The sequence below is a fragment of the Stegostoma tigrinum genome, chromosome 11 (assembly GCF_030684315.1).
Source record: "Stegostoma tigrinum isolate sSteTig4 chromosome 11, sSteTig4.hap1, whole genome shotgun sequence".
NCBI classification, from domain to species: domain Eukaryota; kingdom Metazoa; phylum Chordata; class Chondrichthyes; order Orectolobiformes; family Stegostomatidae; genus Stegostoma; species Stegostoma tigrinum.
Genome location: NC_081364.1, coordinates 19,424,249 through 19,445,196, shown reverse-complemented (window position 1 = coordinate 19,445,196; position 20,948 = coordinate 19,424,249). Strand labels below are relative to the sequence as shown.

At 41.2% G+C, this 20,948-nt stretch overlaps 1 protein-coding gene across 1 annotated transcript in view; it reads right to left on the bottom strand.

Moving 5' to 3' along the window:
- Positions 1-20,948, bottom strand: part of itih3a.1 (inter-alpha-trypsin inhibitor heavy chain 3a, tandem duplicate 1) — a 69,938-nt gene that overhangs the window by 18,812 nt on the left and 30,178 nt on the right. Inside the window, exons 12-16 of the mRNA XM_048547817.2 lie at positions 19,360-19,541; positions 12,568-12,753; positions 8,131-8,270; positions 4,506-4,663; positions 1,103-1,153 (exon numbers count right to left, since the gene is read on the bottom strand). Of these exons, the coding sequence (XP_048403774.1) occupies positions 1,103-1,153; positions 4,506-4,663; positions 8,131-8,270; positions 12,568-12,753; positions 19,360-19,541 (717 nt within the window). The remainder of the gene's footprint in view (positions 1-1,102; positions 1,154-4,505; positions 4,664-8,130; positions 8,271-12,567; positions 12,754-19,359; positions 19,542-20,948) is intronic.

Sequence of the window (20,948 nt, the reverse complement as noted above, 5' to 3'; positions counted from 1 at the left end):
TCACATGGATCCTTCCATTAGCTTTTGGCTATGCAACCCTCCAAATTTCCTTTAAGACTTCAACATTAATTTCATGCATAAGGTCTTATGGTGTTATTGCTTAGTGGTTTAAAATTAAGAACACTCTTGATTCCTAATGACCCCTGCGCTCATAGTCACAGCATCTGTTCCCACATCTCCTGCTAACTGACCAAGCTAACTGCTTTCAAACTACAAACGTTTAAAAAAAAGAAATGGACTTAAGAGCCAAAGCTCATATCCGTGACAACAGGTAGAATATTCTTCATCCCATTCAACAGAGCAGTTTGATGTTGTAACCAACATGAATGATTAATATCGCTACTGGATATATTTGTACTCTCTATAAACTTCCGGCTTTGCAAAGAAATATTTATATTTGCAAATTGTTCTGAGTTTCTTTTACTCTGCAATCTACGTGAATAATTTAATGTCTTATTGGTTCAATGTAGACATCACGGTTATACCAAAGTCAAAAGATAAATCATCCATTGTTTAATGATCTTCCTTAATCAATGCTGACCTTATTGAATAAAACAGGTTACTTTTTAATTGTAATTAGAATAGCTTGTTTGATTTGCATCTACATCAGGGTTATCAATTTCTCAATCAGGTGTTTCTATTTATCTTATAATTACAAATCAGAAATCCCAAACCAAAAGTCATAATTTGAAAGCACACAACGCGTGAAATTGGATATTTTCAATACTATCTTCAAGTTACAAACTGACCATATTCTTTCAGTCATGTAACTAATTATCATTTTGAGGAACACAGCTAAGACCAATGTGAATGTGTAACACAACATACAATTTCCCTTCATCTGCTTCCACCGGCATTCTCATTTTCTATTCCATTGATATACTTTCTTCTTTTGTTAAATTGGTTCTGGTTGATGTCCTTTTCTCTCCTGCACAAAAACCTACCAGAGCCAGTGCTTGACACCTTGGTTACTGAGGTGGCACTGGCTTGCAATCATGGTTTCCTTCATATACTTGTCTTCACAAAGAATTCTTACATTTGTAGAGGAATTTACAATTTCCGGTAGTCCCACCAAATTAAGATTGATTTTTTCTTCACTTACGTAATGCATATCCTGGAGGACCATAATGTTTTTGTTGTATTAGGGCATTATCTGAAAAAAAATAAAAATACTTATCTACTTATATGTTTAAATAGATCTTCCATGTATAGAAGTCATTGAAGAGCAGTAAGCAAAAGTAAATTATTTGCTTTGCATTTTCCAGTTGTTGCCTTCCTCTGCACAGTTACAAGAGGAAAAGAGAGTACAAACATACAGAAAAGAGAGACACAAGTTGAGGAAAGAGGAAAGAACAAGCATGAATGTGTCTACACATGCTCCTGTGTTCTTATGTTAGAGGAATACAGAATATCAGATGTATACAAATATAGATGTACATACATATGCAATAGTATCCATTGATATATAACCAGAGAATATTGGGAGTGCTCACCATGTTGGGCAGCATCTGAGGAAAAAGAATACAGTCAAAAACATTTTGTTTGCATTCATATGGCACCTTTAATGTTGAAAAACATTCCAAGATGTTTCATGGCAGTTTAACCAAATGAAAACGAATGTAAGTTCTGAGAACGATGAGTAGGGAGACAGTAAGAGTGAGGATATGGGCATTAATTTTGGAGGAGAGAAAATGGCAGGTAATAGTGACAGATGTATCTTGGTTAGTGAAGGCTGTAGTGCCAGGCATTTGAATCGTGTAGTGCACAAAGCATATCTGGCATCCAGAACAGAATTTGTCCTGGCCAACATTCAATGCCTCAAATGGTGCTGTGAGGTTTCATTGTAACTAAAGAACAATGAACCCATAACTAAAGACTGCAGCTTTCTGAATGGTAGTTAAGTGAACACCCAACTGTTCAGCCCTATAAACAAACTATATGAAAAGAAAGTAGGAAGTGTGGCCTAGCTTTTGAGGTAGGTTTAGTGACACATAATAGGGCTCCATGTTGCTCAAGACAACTCAAAACTCAAAGATCTGTCATAAGAGATTGGAATGATAGCAGAGATTTGACGCAAAGCAGGGGGTTGCAAATTAAACTTTTTCACAGAGCCCACATTGCAGTTCCTGTCATAAAATTTCAATATCACCACATGTACAAACGATCATTGATTGCCAAGAAATTGAGCTGAATATTATTGTGACAGCAGAAGTCCTGCCAATGGGGCTGAAAGAAGGCTGAGGGCCCTGCTTCACTGGACGCAATCCAGAGGGTGGGCAGCTCAGTAACCTTAGCATTACAGTGGTCATTTCTGAGGCAGCAAAACCAGAGAGGTGGAGCGTCTGAGAGGAGTAACCACGCAAATCCCGAGCAATCAGGGCTGGTGGTGTGATGGGAGAGGGTGAGTACAAGCAGCACCATTGTTGAACGAGTGACCTTTGTTGCTAGCGTACACCTTGAGATTGCTGCAAGTCTGAGGGCTAAACTGGGTGTTCTCTGATGTGGTCATGATTGCTGAACTGCAGAATAGAATATGTGGCTTTTAATTGTAAGGGCATCAGTGACCTCCAGGAAAGCCTATTGCCAAGGGACTGGTTAAATTTCCAGCACATTTTTCTAAGCTAAAGTGTTTGGTTTTGCCTGGCAGCAGAATAGGTTGAAGGTTACATTGCAACAACTTTGTATATGTAAATCAAACAAAGTAATTGACATTTACCAAGGAAATTGCGTTTGCTGTTAAGAGAGCCTTGACAGGTTGTTGCAGTGAACCTTGTAGGTCGTACACACTGCTACTACTGTACATTGGTGGTGGTGAGAGTGAATGTAGAAAGTGTGAGATAGGGTGCCAATCAAGTGGGCCTCCATCTCCTTCAGTGTTGCTGGAACTGCTGTCAAGCAGGCAAATCAAGAATATTCCATCACACTGAGATAACAAGGCATAGAACTGGATGAACACAGCAAGCCAAGCAGCATCAGAAGAGCAGGAAAGTTGACGTTTCAGGCCTAGGCCTTTCTTCAGAAAAGCCATCACACTCCTGATTTGTGCCTTAGTGCCTTATAGTTACAGATTTTGTGAAAACAGAAAGCGAGTTACTCGCTGCAGAATTCCCAGTCTCTGACCTGTTGTTATAGGCACAACATTTAGATAGCTGGACCAGTTTAGTGCAGTTCAAAGGTGACCTCCAAGATGTTGATAGTGGGGGACTCAATGAAGGTAGTAACATTAAATGTTAAGATGTAATGGTTAGATTCTCTCACGTTGGAAATGGTTATTGTCTGTCACTTGTGTAGCATGAATATCATCTGCCACTTATCAGCCTGATGAATGATGTCTTGCTGAACTTTGTGACTCGCTAGCAAACATCCCCACCTCTAACCTAACAATGAAGGCAAGGTCTTGCTGAAGATAGTTGGGCCTAGGACACTACCCCTAAAAACTCCTGCACTGATGTCCTGAGGCTAAGATTATTGACATCGAATAAACACATTTGCCTTTGCGCAGATGACTCTCAGCAGTGGAGGCTTTTCCTGTGATTCCAGTTGACTCCAGTTTTGCTCTGCTCCTTGATGCCACAGTTTTCAAATGCAGATGTGATGTCAAGGGCAGTCATCCTCACTTTCCCTCTTGAACTCAATTCCTTTATCCATGTTCGGACAAAGGCTATAATGAGATCAGGAACAGAGTGTAACTGGTAGAATCTCTTAGGGACCAGGTTATTATTGACTAAATACTAGTTGATAGTACTGTCAATGACACCTTCCATCACTTTGCTGATGGTTAAGAGCACGCTGATGGGCAATTTGGATTTTTCTGCTTTTTGTGGACAGGAGGTACTTGGGTACTCTTCCACATTGCCAGGTAGATCCACAATGTTACATATGTGCTGGAACAGCTTGGCTAGAGCTGTGATTAGTTTTGGAGAAAAGCCTGCAGTATAAGTGCCAAATGTTGCCAGCACAGATAGAAGTGTCCAGTGTATTCTGTGTTGTCTTTATATCGTGCGGAGTGAGTCAAATTAGCTATGGTGATGCTTTGGGAGGTGAAGATGGATCATCCACCAGCACTTCTGATTTAAGATGCTGCAAATACTTCAGCCATGTCTTTTTATTCTAATACACTATGCACTGCATAGCATCAGTGCTTTCATTTTAAAAGGGTATATCTGCCTCTGAGGAACAATATAATGGAAGATCAACTATCTTCCTGCCATGCAATTAATTCCTTTAGGTATCTTTAATAGTCATATGAAAAGTCTTATTTAGGGTGTTTTTCTTTTGTGAAACTTAACTTTTGCTTTTATTGAATATGAATTTTAGTTTATTACAGTTTTACTCTTGAAAGTAGAGAACTTGAATAGATGAGTCAATGAAAATTTAATCTATCCATTAAGATCAATGAGTAGCTTTTTAAATCTAACCTACACAGGATATGCTGACTGATATACTGGGTGAATGTCAACTGCAAAATCAAGACTGAATGAAAGGTAATCATAATCAAACATTACCATCTTCTGACGGTTTGTCAGCCACAAAGCTGTCATTCTTATTTTCCTCTGGTTTTGTGACAACCATTGACGTTAATGGGGTTACAAAGCTGTACTTGAGTGACAGTTCCAGGATTCTGTCTGTTAGGTTTTTCTTTTCATTTGTCTCTGCCGAAACACTGAATACAACAATTGATAACAATTAATTCTGCATTTCTTTTTCCATTGCTGTAAATACCTGTACTGCCATTTAAACAAGCATTGCAATAAGTTTTAACTGTTTATGTGATTATCTCTATGAGTTGTAATGAACCAAGGTATTGGATATACTAGACATGCCATATCCTAGAACAAAACCTAGTTTGACAGATCGTAAGTTTTATTTTTGCAGCTTGATTACCATAATGATCAGCAACTAAACAGATCCACACATGGCTACCAACATACTTTAAACAAAATAACATAAGTTTACTAAATAAAAGAGGAGAAAAAACAAAGCTATGTATCTGACAGCGAGTTTTGAGAAGATTTGTAGCTCAGGTTGAGGTTCTGGATGTGAGTTTGCTCGCTGAGCTGGAAGGTTAGTTTTCAGACGTTTTGTCACCATTCTAGGTAACATATGTATCTGACACTTTGGAAAGATCTACCCTTGAGGAAAAATTCAACACTTTCTCATAGCAATATTCTTTAAAGACACCTAATTCCAATGAAGTATCACTCCTACCTTAATTCTTTAATTCCGTACTGAACTGGTGAGATTGCCTCCTCTCAGACTTTCTGCATAGCCAATAGATTTGATTTTCTCCATTACTGTCTCTCCCTGCGATACACAGACACTGTCTAATTCCCTGACGTTTCCCTGACAAACTTTAAGAAGAGCCCTGTCTACTTGAAGTGCAAAACAGGTTAAGAATTTTTTATAAGTGATAATGGGAACTGCAGATGCTGGAGAATCCAAGATAATAAAATGTGAGGCTGGATGAACACAGCAGGCCCAGCAGCATCTCAGGAGCACAAAAGCTGACGTTTCGGGCCTAGACCCTTCATCAGGGAGGGGGATGGGGTGAGGGTTCTGGAATAAATAGGGAGAGAGGGGGAGGCGGACCGAAGATGGAGAGAAAAGAAGATAGGTGGAGAGGAGAGTATAGGAGGGGAGGTAGGGAGGGGATAGGTCAGTCCAGGGAAGATGGACAGGTCAAGGAGGTGGGATGATGTTAGTAGGTAGGAGATGGAGGTGCGGCTTGGGGTGGGAGGAAGGGATGGGTGAGAGAAAGAACAGATTAGCGAGGCAGAGACAGGTTGGACTAGTTTTGGGATGCAGTGGGTGGAGGGGAAGAGCTGGGCTGGTTGTGTGGTGCAGTGGGGGGAGGGGACGAACTGGGCTGGTTTTGGGATGCGGTGGGGGAAGGAGAGATTTTGGAGCTGGTGAAGTCCACATTGATACCATTGGGCTGCAGGGTTCCCAAGCGGAATATGAGTTGCTGTTCCTGCAATTTTTGGGTGGCATCATTGTGGCACTGCAGGAGGCCCATGATGGACATGTCATCTAAAGAATGGGAGGGGGAGTGGAAATGGTTTGCGACTGGGAGGTGCAGTTGTTTATTTCAAACCAAGCGGAGGTGTTCTGCAAAGCGATCTCCAAGCCTCCGCTTGGTTTCCCCAATGTAGAGGAAGCCACATCGGGTACAGTGGATGCAGTATACCACATTGGCAGATGTGCAGCTGAACCTCTGCTTAATGTGGAAAATCATCTTGGGGCCTGGGATAGGGGTGAGGGAGGAGGTGTGGGGACAAGTGTAGCATTTCCTGCGGTTGCAGAGGAAGGTGCCGGGTGTGGTGGGGTTGGAGACCAGTGTGGAGCGAACAAGGGAGTCACGGAGAGAGTGGTCTCTCCGGAAAGCAGACAGGGGTGGGGATGGAAAAATGTCTTGGGTTGTGGGGTCGGATTGTAGATGGCGGAAGTGTCGGAGGATGATGCGTTGTATCCGGAGGTTGGTGGGGTGGGGTGTGAGAACGAGGGGGATCCTCTTTGGGCGGTTGTGGCGGGGGCGGGGTGTGAGGGACGTGTTGCGGGAAATGCGGGAGACGCGGTCAAGGGCGTTCTCGACCACTGTGGGGGGAAAGTTGCGGTCCTTGAAGAACTTGGACATCTGGGATGTGCGGGAGTGGTATGCCTCATCGTGGGAGCAGATGCGGCGGAGGCGGAGGAATTGGGAATAGGGGATGGAATTTTTGCAGGAGGGTGGTTGGGAGGAGGGGTGTTCTAGGTAGCTGTGGGAGTCGGTGGGCTTGAAATGGACATCAGTTACAAGCTGGTTGCCTGAGATGGAGACTGTGAGATCCAGGAAGGTGAGGGATGTGCTGGAGATGGCCCAGGTGAACTGAAGGTTGGGGTGGAAGGTGTTGGTGAAGTGGATGAACTGTTCGAGCTCCTCTGGGGAGCAAGAGGCGGCGCCGATACAGTCATCAATGTAACGGAGGAATAGGTGGGGTTTGGGGCCTGTGTAGGTGCGGAAGAGGGGCTGTTCCACGTAACCTACAAAGAGGCAGGCATAGCTGGGGCCCATGCGGGTGCCCATGGCCACCCCCTTAGTCTGTATATTTATCAGTGATAATGGGAACTGCCTAGTTTGTCCCCTCCCCCCACTGCACCACACAACCAGCCCAGCTCTTCCCCTCCCCCCACTGCATCCCAAAACCAGTCCAACCTGTCTCTACCTCCCTAACCTGTTCTTCCTCTCACCCATCCCTTCCTCCCACCCCAAGCCGCATCTCCATCTCCTACCTACTAACCTCATCCCACCTCCTTGACCTGTCCGTCTTCCCTGGACTGACCTATCCCCTCCCTACCTTCCCACCTATACTCTCCACTCCACCTATCTTCTTTTCTCTCCATCTTCGGTCCGCCTCCCCCTCTCTCCCTATTTATTCCAGAACCCTCACCCCATCCCCCTCTCTGATGAAGGGTCTAGGCCCGAAACGTCAGCTTTTGTGCTCCTGAGATGCTGCTGGGCCTGCTGTGTTCATCCAGCCTCACATTTTATTATCAAGAATTTTTTATAGTTCTGATAGGCTGGAGACGTCTTTCCAGCTCTGTTAGCGTGGAGACTGCCAGAAAGTCAACTACTGTTCTGCTAGTATGAATCCTTTCTTTTCAACTGAAGCCTGATTATGGCCCATAACATTTTTTCTGTTACCATAGAAGTTTAACTTGCAAGCACTTCATCAAATAATACGCCAGGCAGCTTGCTAGACATTTAACTTAAGACACGTGCTTTCCTGAAAATGATGTTTGAGCTCACTACTGAAAAATGACTTCCCAACCTTTTCAAATAAATAAATAATCTTCATAGAAGTAAAACAAAAATCTTCTACTGTAGAATCTAAATTACCAAATTGTAGTAATCTGCATTAGCCCTCTGGCAAAAAATAATCAAAACAGATAATCACGCTGGAATGATTACTACCATTTTGCAATGATAACAGCCGCAGTTAGTAAGAATGGAGGGTTATAAAGGGTTCGCTACCAAAATGTCAACCTACCTTTTAGGTGCTGATAGATCAGCTTTGATATTAATCATTGCTTTTACTTAAATGACATTTTAAAAATTTCAGGCTCATAAACAGAAAGCTGTTTCTAATTTACCGCTTCTCCAACAGCTGTTGTATGGTCAAATAAGCCCACAGTCGCTCAGTAAAGTCACCGAAAATGTATTGCTGCTGCTGAGTGATATTTTCAACTTCTGATATCTGTACTTCTGCTTTCAGAGTGAGATTTTCATTGGCCTGTTGGAAAATTACATGGTTAAGTTGAATCTTGTTGAAAGTAGATCAGGAAAGTACATTGAGCTTTGCTCCCTGTTCAGAGACTTAAGTTCATATTAGCAGTTAGTTATGTTTTTAAAGATTCCGTAATTTGTAATGTTTTCATTATTTCATATTAGGCATACAGTGCATTAATTATTTTCATCAAACTGAACACTGAAAACTGATAAGATTTATTCAATATGCAATGAAAACAGTTTTTTAATATAATTTTATGTTGATTTGAGATTTATAACTGTCCTGTCCAAATGTATCCTTCAAAAATTTTTCTAAAACGTACTGACTAATTAGCGAGCGCATTGTTGGTTTTGAGACTTTGATGCATTGAAGTTAACTGCCTACATAACAACATTAACAGTGCTTTGGAAGTATAGGAAGCAATTGTAAGATGAGTTGAGGGAGACGCATAGAGTGAGGACATGAATAACAATTATGGATACATGTTTTTGGTCAATGGAAGCAACTCTGAGAATGTTCCAATATTTGGTGATGTGCTAGTGAGTGTTATTGTACATTCAGGCAGTGACAATTTCATTCACAGATGGCTGTACAAAGAACTGATGAAGAAAATCAAGTGGACATCCCAGAAGTGTGTCAGAAAGCCCTAAACTTATGCATCAGAAACTGTACTTCAAACCATTGAATGTTTCTCTGCAGATCCAAAGGTTGAGAATTGGGATGTGATTGAGGATGATAGGCTGCTTCTGAGCAGGGAAATTGCTCAAACCTTTGGGACGCGACACACTGGATTAAATGTGAAATTCTATGCCAAGCTCAGACAGGAGTTTGGATTGGTGTTGCAAGGAATTGGCAAATTGCACAACTGCCAAGAGAGATTAATCATTGATTAGAGCATGAAGCTTGTAAGTGGGCCTACATGTGGAACACCTTTTGATGTGATAGGATAAGTTGAAGCAAAGTTCATGGGACTGATTGACCGAGATTTCATATAGCCGGTTGAAGGACGAATAATGTGGAAAAATCCTGTTGTGGTTGTGTTGCTATGTGAATGGTGAATAAAGCAGCAGTGTGAGAACATCACCCAATTTAGAAATATAGGAAATATTGCATAAAAAATAGCAGACTAGGCCATTTGGTCCTTCGAACCTGATCTGCCATTCATTATGATTATGGCTGATTATCCAACCTAATAGCCTATTCCTGTTTCTCTTATATCATTTGATCCCTTTAGCCACAAGTGCTATATCCAACTCATTCTTGAAATCATAGAATGTTTTGGCCACAGCTGCTTGTTAAACTGAATTCCATAGGCTCAATTTCTCCTAATGCCAGACCTAAATGGTATCCCTGTATCCGTGGACAGTGAGTCCTAGTTCTGAATTCCGCAGTCTTTGGATCACTCTTCCTGCATCTGCCCTATATTGTCCTATTAAAATTTTATAACTTTCTATGAGATCTTTCCTCATTCTCTTTCCTCATTCTTCTCAACTCCAGCAAGTCTAATCCTAACTAATTCAACTTCTCTTCATATATCAGTCCTGCCATCCCAAGGAATCAGTCTGATAAATCCTTGCTGCGCTCTCTCTATGGCAAAAAAAAATCATTCCTCAGACAAGAACACCAAAACTGATCATACTATTCCAAGTGTAGTCTCAGCAAGGCCCTGTATAATTGCAGCAAGATGTCCTTGCTCTTATAGTTGAATCCTCTTGCTATCAAGGCAAACATACCATTTGACTTCCTAACAGCCTGCTGTATTTGATGTTTACCTTCAGCGACTGATTTACAAGGAAACACAGATCGCATTGCACATTCCATCTCAATTTATAGCACTCAGATAATAACCTGTCTTCCTGTTTTTGGTACCAAAATGAATAATCTCACAGTTGTCCACATCATACTGCATCTGCCATGTTTTTGCCCACTCACTTAGCTAGTCCAAGCATCTGTGCATCCTCCTCACAGTCCACCCTCCTACCCAGCTTTGTGTCATGTACAAATTTGGAAATACTGTGTGTACTGTGAATAGTTGGGGGTCTTTGCATTGATCCCTGAGGTAACCTACTAGTCTCTTCCTGCCAATTAGAAATATATCACTTATTACAACTCTTTGTTTCCTGTCTCTCTACCGGTTTTCTATCCATCCTAATACTATCCCCCCATCCCATGCACTTTAATTTTACACTTTATTCTCTCTTTCGAAAGTCTGAGGAAAGTCCAAATAAACCACGTCCGCTGGCCCCCCCTTATTAAATGTACTAGACATGTCCTTGAAGAAATCTAGTACATTTGCCAAGCATGATTTCCCTTTCATAAATTCAAGCTGACTCGCCGCTATCTTGCCGCTGTTTTCCAAACGCTCAGCTATTAATTCATTTAAAATGGACTCTAGCATTTCTTCCACTACTGATGTCAGGCTGATTCGTCTATAATTCCCAGTTTTTTGCCCTGCCTCTGTCTTTAAACAGAGGAGTTACACTAGCTTTCCTCCCATGTGAAGGAACTGTGCCAGAGACATAGGAGTCTTGGGAAGATGACCACCAATATATCCATTATTTCTAAGACCACTTCCTTAAGTATTGTGGGATGTAAATTATTGGGCCTAGGGATTTATTAGGCTTCAATCTCCCCAACACCATTTCCCTACCAATAGTGACTGCCTTCAGTTCCACCCTCTCACTCAATCCTATGTTCCACAACATTTTTTGCATGTTATTTGTAGCCTCTTTTGTGAATACAGAACCAAAGTATGTGTTTAGTTGGTCAGCCATTTCTACATTTCCCTGTTTCTGAATGTAAGGGATCTTCATTTGTTTTCACCAATCTTTTTCTCTTCTCATGTCTGTAGAAATTTTACAGTCAGTTTTTATATGCCCAATAAGCCTACTCTATGTTTCCTTTCAATCTTTAATATAATTACGAGAAAGAACAATGGGAAATCGGATGCAAAAGTATTCAACTGCAAGGAGGTTAATTTCAGTGGGTTGAAAAGGGATCAGACCCATGGTTATAGAAATCAATACTCTGCAGGTGGAACAGTAAATGAGCGTTCAAAGAAATGCTTCTTCCCAAGCACCTCCCAAACTGGTTACTGCTTTCACTTAGGGGCACAAAGCTAATAGTCTCATAGGAACAACCATTGCCTGAAAGCATCTCTGCAAATCACTTACCGTCCTCCTTGAAAAGATATTATCCTGAAAATCCTTATCTAACAGCACTGGGGTTTACCTACCCAGAAGTTCAAAAGATAACTCACAAATACTTTCTCAACAGAAATTAGGAATGGGCAATAAATGCTGACCCAGTAAGTGACATCACATCACATTGAACAAAACAAAAAACAAGAAAAGATAATTTGAGTAGAGAGTAAATACATTCTTAGGAATTCCATAGGAAGTTTCAATAGAGAGCTGGATACATATTTGAAAGTTGTGAATTTAGAGAACTACAGGTGAATTATACTGGATGGGTTGCTCTTTTGGGAGCCGGTCCTTAAATGATGGAGTAAATGGCTTCTGTGCTGTAAAATTCTATAACTTTATCAGGAGGGAAGAGTACACCATTTAAATCTAGATTTCCTGAATGAATTAAGAACCTGAAAAAAAATTGGATTGTATATACGCACACACATATATAGAGCGTTTCAATAGAGCGAAAAAGAAACACTGCCAGGAGCATTTAGGTCAGTAACTAGAGGACATAGATTCAAAAGAGCTAATAAAATAAATGTAAGTGACAGGAAGAAACCACTTTCTAATGCAGTGAATTGTTATGATTGTGCATTACCTGACAGTGATGAAGCAGATTCAATTATCAGTTTCAAAAGAGAATTGAATAAATATTTGAAGTAGAAAAATGTTGCTGGACTATTAGTGGGACATGAGCAAGGGACTAATTGGTTCACTCTTTCAAAGTATCATTGCAGGCAGAATGAATCAAATGGTCTTCTGTTCCACACTACAAATCTGCAATACTGGGAAATTTTTACTATCGGTTCATCTACATTTTACAAAATATAATATTTTATATATTTATAATCTTACAAGTCCCAGTAATAAAATATAGAAACAGGAGCTATGATAATATCAGTCAAATGGAATGTAGATAATTAATTGTAAGGACACATTTGGGTAAGGTATGAAAAAAAGGGATGAAAATAGTATTGGGGGTTGTACTTTAATGAGCCAACATAGGCACAATGGATTAAATATTTTCTGTCAACGCTGAAATAACTGTGTTCTATGATTCTTCCAAAATGTAAGTAATTGAACAGGAGTAGGTTTTAGAGCGTACTCACAGTTTGTGCAAAGACCTCTGCAATGAGTGACTCCAGGTTATTATCTGAAATCTTGCCAGCCACTACAATTTCTGACCCATCAAAAAACTGCCTAAAATTGGACTGAGTTATCTCTGAAATAGCATTCTCTGGATATTGCAATTGAATGTCCAAAAGCAAGGGATTTGCCACTTCATCGTAAAAGCCCTGTGAAAAGAGGAAAAAATGAATTTCTAATTTCATCATAATGTTGCATCTTTATCCTTTAAAATCCCACTGAAGTAAAATTGCTAGACAATTTGCCCTGATGTTGAGAATTTGTACTTCTTTTCTACACAGTTCTCAATTGCACGGCTGGATTGCTCGGGGAACATTCATAATTATTGATCATTTTAAACATCACAGCAGAGATTGTGGGAACTGCAGGCGCTGGAGAATCTGAGATATCAAAGTGTGAAGGTGGATGAACACAGCAGGCCAAGCAGCATCTTAGGAGCACAAAAGCTGACGTTTCGGGCGTAGACCCTTCATCAGAAAAGGGAGATGGGGAGAGGGTTCTGAAATAAATAGGGAGAGAGGGGGAGGCAGATTGAAGATGGATAGAGGAGAAGATAGTCCGGGGAGGACGGACAGCTCAAGGAGGCGGGATGAGGTTAGAAGGTAGGAAATGGAGGTGCGGCTTGAGGTGGGAGGAGGGGATAGGTGAGACTCATATTCCACTTGGGAGCCCTGCAGCCCAATGGTATCGATGTGGATTTCACAAACTTCAAAATCTTCCCTCCCCCCAGTGCACCCCAAAACCAGCCCAGCTCGTCCCCGCCTCCCTAACCTGTCCTTCCTCTCACCTATCCCCTCCTCCCACCTCAAGCCACACCTCCATTTCCTACCTACCAACCTCATCCTGCCCCCTTTACCTGTCTGTCCTCCCTGGACTGACCTATCCCCTCCCTACCTCCCCACCTATGCTCACCTCTACAGACTCCATCCCCGCCCCCTTAACTTGTCTGTCTCCTCCCCACCTACCTTCTCCTCTATCCATCTTTGATCCGCCTCCTCCTCTCTCCCTATTTATTTCAGAACCCTTTCCCCATCCCCCTTTTCTAATGAAGGGTCTAGGCCTGAAACGTCAGCTTTTGTGCTCCTAAGATGCTGCTTGGCCTGCTGTGTTCATCCAGCTCCACACTTTGTTATCTCAGTGAAATATTTGTACTTTTGTCTGCCACCCAGGGGATGGGGAAATGAATTGCTGAATTCTTGGACTCTGGAAGCTTTTAACTTAGTGATGCAGCATTGAGCTTCATAATACCACAAGTGTCAGGAAGAAGCTGAGGTTCATTGCACTGCAGAACAAAAAAATAGTATCACAGCGTTGGTAGTTTGTCATGGTGTAAACTGTTGAAACGCAAAGGATCTAGTTTGAATTGGAAGAAGATGGCAAACTTGTAGATAGAAGTCAAGACAACACTACACGATGATGTCTTTCAGAAAATTAACTTCTTAAAGTACACATGTCAGAAAACCTTTTCTCACAACACTGTTTCTTCCTTCCCATTCGAAGAATTCTGAAAACCTTACAGCTTGCCATGCGGCAGGACACAAATATGAGAGGCACCTCGTAAGTGAAGCAAAAACAAAATACTGCAGCTATTATAAATCTAAAATAAAAAGTGCTGCAGAAAACTCAGCAGGCCAGGCAGCATCTGTCAACAGAAAGAGAGTTAACGTTTCAATTTTAATGTTACAATTCAGAATGTGAGAATAAACTATCTTCTAAAAATGTAAAAGTAACTAAAGTAAACATTGGTCTGTTGGAGATCAAACTGAAAAAAACATTCTGGGAAATAGCGGAGACTTTGAACAAATATATTGTATCTGCCTTCAAGGTAAAATTTACAAAAAACACTGCACGAATAGCAAAAGATCAAAGACAATGAAATGTGAAATACTAACCTGTCATTGGGGAAATGTACTGGAAAAGCTGATGGGACTAAAGACTATCAGGTTCCCTGGCTTGCAACCGAGGGTTTAAATTAAGTGATTGCCTAAATAGTGGGTGCATTGTTGTAATCTTCCAAAATTCCCTAGGTTCTGGAAGATTGAAAAACAGCAAATATAATAACCCTATTCAGGAAGGATAAGAGACACAAAGTAGGCCAGTTAGCTTAAAACCTGTGATTGGGGAAATACTGAAATCCATTATTAAGGATCTAATAGCACGGATTTTTACAAAGGTATGCTATGATCAAACACAATTGACATGATTTAGTGAAAGGTAAATCGCATGTTCCAAATTTATAAAGTTCTTTGCGAATAAAACAGTTAGAGTGAAGAAAGGGGGACCAGTAGATATGGTGTACTTGAATCACCTGAAGGCATTTGTTAAGTTACCATATAAAAGGTAACTATCACAGCTACAGAAGCTTCCTTTGTCGAGGAAGATCTGCCTACTGAGTCAGTATGGGTGGAAATTAGGAACAGCAAGGGAGTAGTCACCTCGTTAGGGGTTTACTACAGGCCCCCCAATAGCAGCAGGGAGATTGAAGAAAGCATAGGTCGACAGATTTTGGAAAAGTGTACACGCAGTAGGGTTGTTGTAATGGGTGACTTTAACTTTCCTAATATTGATTGGAACCTCCTTCGAGCAGAAGATTTGAATGGAGCTGTTTTTGTAAGGTGTGTTCAGGAGGGTTTCCTAACGCAGTACGTTGACAGGCCGACGAGGGGAGAGGCCATTCTAGACTTGGTGCTCGGAAACGAGCCGGGGCAGGTATCAGATCTTGTGGTGGGAGAGCATTTTGGTGATAGTGACCATAACTGCCTCACATTCTACATAGCTATGGAGAAGGAGAGGATTAGGCAGAATGGGAGGATATTTAATTGGGGAAGAGGAAACTATGATGCGATTAGACATGAGTTAGGAAGCATGGACTGGGAGCAGTTGTTCCATGGTAAGGGAACTATAGACATGTGGAGACGGTTTAAGGAACAGTTGTTGGGAGTGATGAGTAAATATGTCCCTCTGAGACAGGCAAGAAGGGGTAAGATTAAGGAACCTTGGATGACGAGAGCGGTGGAGCTTCTAGTGAAAAGGAAGAAGGTAGCTTACATAAGGTGGAGGAAGCTAGGGTCAAGTTCAGCTAGAGAGGATTACATGCAGGCAAGGAAGGAGCTCAAAAATGGTCTGAGGAGAGCCAGGAGGGGGCACAAGAAAGGCTTGGCAGAAGGAATCCGGGAAAACACAAAGGCATTTTACACTTACGTGAGGAATAAGAGAATGGTCAAAGAAAGAGTAAGGCCGATCAGGGATAGCATAGGGAACTTATGTGTGGAGCCTGAGGAGGTAGGGGAAGCCCTAAATGAGTTTTTTGCTTCTGTCTTTATGAAAGAAACGAACTTTGTAGTGAATGAAACCTTTGAAGAGCAGGTGTGCATGCTGGAATGGATAGAGATAGAGGAAGCTGATGTGCTGAAAATTTTGTCAAACATTAAGATTGACAAGTCGCCAGGCCCGGATCAGATTTGTCCTCAGCTGCTTTGGGAAGCGAGAAATGCAATTGCTTCGCCACTTGCGAAGATCTTTGCATCCTCGCTCTCCACTGGAGTCGTACCTGAGGATTGGAGAGAGGCAAATGTAATTCCTCTCTTCGAGAAAGGAAATAGGGAAATCCCCGGCAATTATAGACCAGTAAGTCTCACGTCTGTCGTCTGCAAGGTGTTAGAAAGGATTCTGAGGGATAAGATTTATGACCATCTGGAAGAGCATGGCTTGATCAAATACAGTCAACACGGCTTTGTGAGGGGTAGGTCATGCCTTACAAACCTTATCGAGTTTTTTGAGGATGTGACTAGAAAGGTTGATGAGGGTCGAGCTGTGGATGTGGTGTATATGGACTTCAGTAAGGCATTTGATAAGGTTCCCCATGGTAGGCTCATTCAGAAGGTCAGGAGGAATGGGATACAGGGGAACTTAGCTGCTTGGATACAGAATTGGCTGGCCAACAGAAGACAGCGAGTGGTAGTAGAAGGAAAATATTCTGCCTGGAAGTCAGTGGTGAGTGGAGTTCCACAGGGCTCTGTCCTTGGGCCTCTACTGTTTGTAATTTTTATTAATGACTTGGACGAGGAAATTGAAGGATGGGTCAGCAAGTTTGCAGACGACACAAAGGTCGGAGGTGTCGTTGACAGTGTAGAGGGCTGTTGTAGGCTGCAGCGGGACATTGACAGGATGCAGAGATGGGCCGAGAGGTGGCAGATGGAGTTCAACCTGGATAAATGCGAGGTGATGCATTTTGGAAGGTCGAATTTGAAAGCTGAGTACAGGATTAAGGATAGGATTCTTGGCAGCGTGGAGGAACAGAGGGATCTTGGTGTGCAGATACATAGATCCCTTAAAATGGCCACCCAAGTGGACAGGGTTGTTAAGAAAGCATATGGTGTTTTGGCTTTCATTAACAGGGGGATTGAGTTTAAGAGTCGTGAGATCTTGTTGCAGCTCTATAAAACTTTGGTTAGACCGCACTTGGAATACTGCGTCCAGTTCTGGGCGCCCTATTATAGGAAAGATGTGGATGCTTTGGAGAGGGTTCAGAGGAGGTTTACGAGGATGCTGCCTGGACTGGAGGGCTTATCTTATGAAGAGAGGTTGACTGAGCTTGGTCTCTTTTCATTGGAGAAAAGGAGGAGGAGAGGGGACCTAATTGAGGTATACAAGATAATGAGAGGCATAGATAGAGTTGATAGCCAGAGACTATTTCCCAGGGCAGAAATGGCTAGCACGAGGGGTCATAGTTTTTAGCTGGTTGGTGGAAAGTATAGAGGGGATGTCAGAGGCAGGTTCTTTACGCAGAGAGTTGTGAGAGCATGGAATGCGTTGCCAGCAGCAGTTGTGGAAGCAAGGTCATTGGGGCCATTTAAGAGACTGCTGGACATGTATATGGTCACAGAAATTTGAGGGTGCATACATGAGGATCAATGGTCGGCACAACATTGTGGGCTGAAGGGCCTGTTCTGTGCTGTACTGTTCTATGTTCTATGTTCTATACAATTTAAGAACTTGTGGTTCCCAGCTTGCAAGTTTGTTGATGGAGGTTGTCCTATGAAACTCCCCAGATAGCCTTAATGCTGTCATCACAGCCACCTTCTTCCCTACCAAATAGATATCACCTCCCCTCTCCAAGATGCTACCAACCACGATTACTCTGAACTGGCCCTGGACTTAGAATCAAAGATCTGCTTGTAATCCTAACCCCTAATAACTGACAATGGTTGGTCTTACCAACCAATCAAATGCCTGAAAGATTAAATGCCTGCATGGTGGCTGTCCCTGTTAAGGTGTCAAAGCCAGACACCCATATTGTGGAGGGAAATGTATCAGCATGGATAGAATGTTGGCTAACAGGAAACAGAGTGTCTGGACAAATAGATCATTTTCAGGTTGGTAAGCTGCAACCAGTGAGTTTACACATGGGTCAGTATTGAACCATCAACTATTTATAATCTATAGTAATTAGGTGAAGGGACAGCATGTATCGTAGCCAAACTTGCTGCTGATCTAACGATAGCTGGCAAAGCAAATTATGAGGGTATCAAAAGCCTTCAAAGGGCTATGGATAGGTTGAGTGAGTGGGCAAAATTTGGAGATGGAGAATGATATGGGAAAATGTGAGGTTGTCCACTTTGATAAGAAGAACAGAAAAGCAAATTATTATTATTATTATAAGAGATAGTACAGAGTGCTCTTGGCATCCTCATACCTGAATCCTGACTAAGTTAATATTTAGGTACAGCAGATAATTACGAAGGGAAATGGAATGTTGGCTTTCATTACAAGGAGAGTGGAGTGCAAAAATAAGGATGTCTTTTTACAACTGCACAAGGCATCAATAAGAAAATATTTAGACTATTATGTACAGTTATGATCTCCTTGTTTAGGAAAGGATGCACTTGCATTTGATTCTGTTCAGGGAAAGTTCATCATCCTAGCTCTTGGGTTGAAGTGGTTATTGCATATTGTGTCTGTTCTGATTGGAGTTTAGAAGAATAAGAGGTGATCTCAATAAAATATGTAATTTTGCAAGGAGGCTTAGTTGTAGAAGTGCTGAGAGGATGATTTTCCTTATTGGGTAGTCTATAACTAGGGAACACAACTTCAAACTAAGGTTCTCCCATTTAAGATGGAGTTGAGAAGGCCCTTTTTTCCTTTCTTGGCATTGTTAATCTAAGAATTCACTAGCCCAGAGTGGAGCAGATGCTGAATATATTCAAGGTTGATACTTGATCCAAAAAGAAGTGAAGGACTATGGTCAAGGCAGACAGGAAAGTGGAGTTGAGACCATGATAAGATCACAGTGATCTTACTGAGTAGCAGAACAGGCTGAAGTACTAATCCTTCTCATAATTTTTATGTTCTTACGTTTGTATGCAACTCCACAAATAGAACCAAGATTGGAGTAAACAGTTGCAATTTGTGTAAGTCAGTAGCATACATAATTTAATACCATCCAGCTTATCAAATAGTTCATGATAAGACATGATGAAATATTATGAATTTCCTCACAGATGTCTTCATCCTGCTGCTATAATTTTATTGGAAGTTCGGTTGTCACCCAGTTCACTGGCTCAGCTGGATTTCAGATGCATATTCAGTGAATTTACAACATCAGAATTGAGGAAGTGTCACTGGACCTGAAACATTAACTCAGTTTTTTCTTCACAGGTGCTGCCAGACTTGCTGAGCTTTTCCAGCGACTTCTGTTTTTGTTCCTGATCACAGCATCCACATTTCTTTCAGTTTTTATTTAATAATAATTTTACCTGGAGCTGTAAGGGAGCATCTGAATCCTCATAAATTCTCCGAGCTACACCACTATTTTCCAGTGCCATTTTTTCCAGAAAACTGTATTTAACATCATAACCAAACCCAAGGCAATACACATTGTACCTGCCATTGATGGCACTTTTAACATTCTGCTGGATTTTTGTTGGGTTTGATTCACCTGTAATAATAAATGAGCAAATGTAATTTATTTGTAACCAATCATTTAGAGAACTCAGTTCGCAGTCTGAATATGCTAGTCTAAGATAAAATAAAATCATGAATCATGTATTTCTATTCTTCACAGATTTGTTAGGGGTTCAATCGGGATGATGAGAAGTGGAGGCTTGATTACATTAAGAGCATTCGTGAATACTAATTCCTTTATTTAAAAAGGAAGTGAGATAGAAACCGGGCAAGTGCAGGCCAATTAGCTTAATGTTTGCCAGAGGTAAAATGTTAGAAGTTATTGGTAAAGATGTCATGGCAAGGCTCTTTGAAAAGTCCTATGCAATCAGGAGGAGTCAATATGGTTTTGTGAAAGGCAAATAATGTGGGAAAATATGAAATTGTCCATTTTGGCAGGAAAAATAAACAAACAAGTATATTATCGAAAAGGTGAGCGAATGTAGAGGTCTGAGTTGCAGAGGTATCTAGGTGTCCTAATATATGAATCATAAAAGATTACTATGAAGATTTGAACAATTAGGGAACCTATTGAGTGTTATTATTTATCGTAAGAGGGAATTGAATCATAAAGTGGTGAGGGTATGTTTTAGTTTAGGCATTGGTGGGACCCATATCTGGAGTAAAGTATGCAATACTGATCTTCTCATTTGAGGCTGTAAATACATTGGAAGAAGCTTGACTGGAATAATACCTTGAATGGGCACGTTATCATAGAAGGAAATGTTTGACAGCCTGAGTATCTGCTGATGGTCAGAAGAGTAAGTGATGACTTGATTGAAACATGCAAGATCCTAAGGGATCTTGACAGGCTAGATGTGAAAGGATGATTCCACTTATGGGAGGATCCAGAACTAGGATTCACTGCTTAAAAATCTGGGGTCACCCATGTAAATCAGAGATGAGAAGGATTCTTTTTCTCAAGGAGGTTTGTTAGTCTTTGAAACACTCTTCCTGGAAATGTAATGGAAGCAGAGTTTTTGAAAATTTTTGTAGAAGAGATAGATTCTTGGTAAGCTGAGAGGTGAAAGGTTATTGGTGGTAGGCACGAGTGTGGAATAATTAGATCAACAATGATCTTATTGAATGGGGGAGAGGATGGATGGGCTGAGTGGTCTACTCCTGCTCCTAATTTGTCTGTATGTTCATAGTTGTTTAGGTTCCATTTCTGAAATGACTATATATTATATTACAGTGCTTTTATCACTCATGAGGATACTATATGACATACTTCAGAAATAATTTAGTCTCTATTGGATAGCCAATCTTCTACATTAATGCACAAATAGTTATTAGAAAAATCTATCAAACCACTTGAAGCCCATTCTTCCCTCAACCTGTTTTAAGTTGACCTGTCTTTAGGGAAAAATGGAAGGAATTTATCTGTGAACAGTATTAAAAT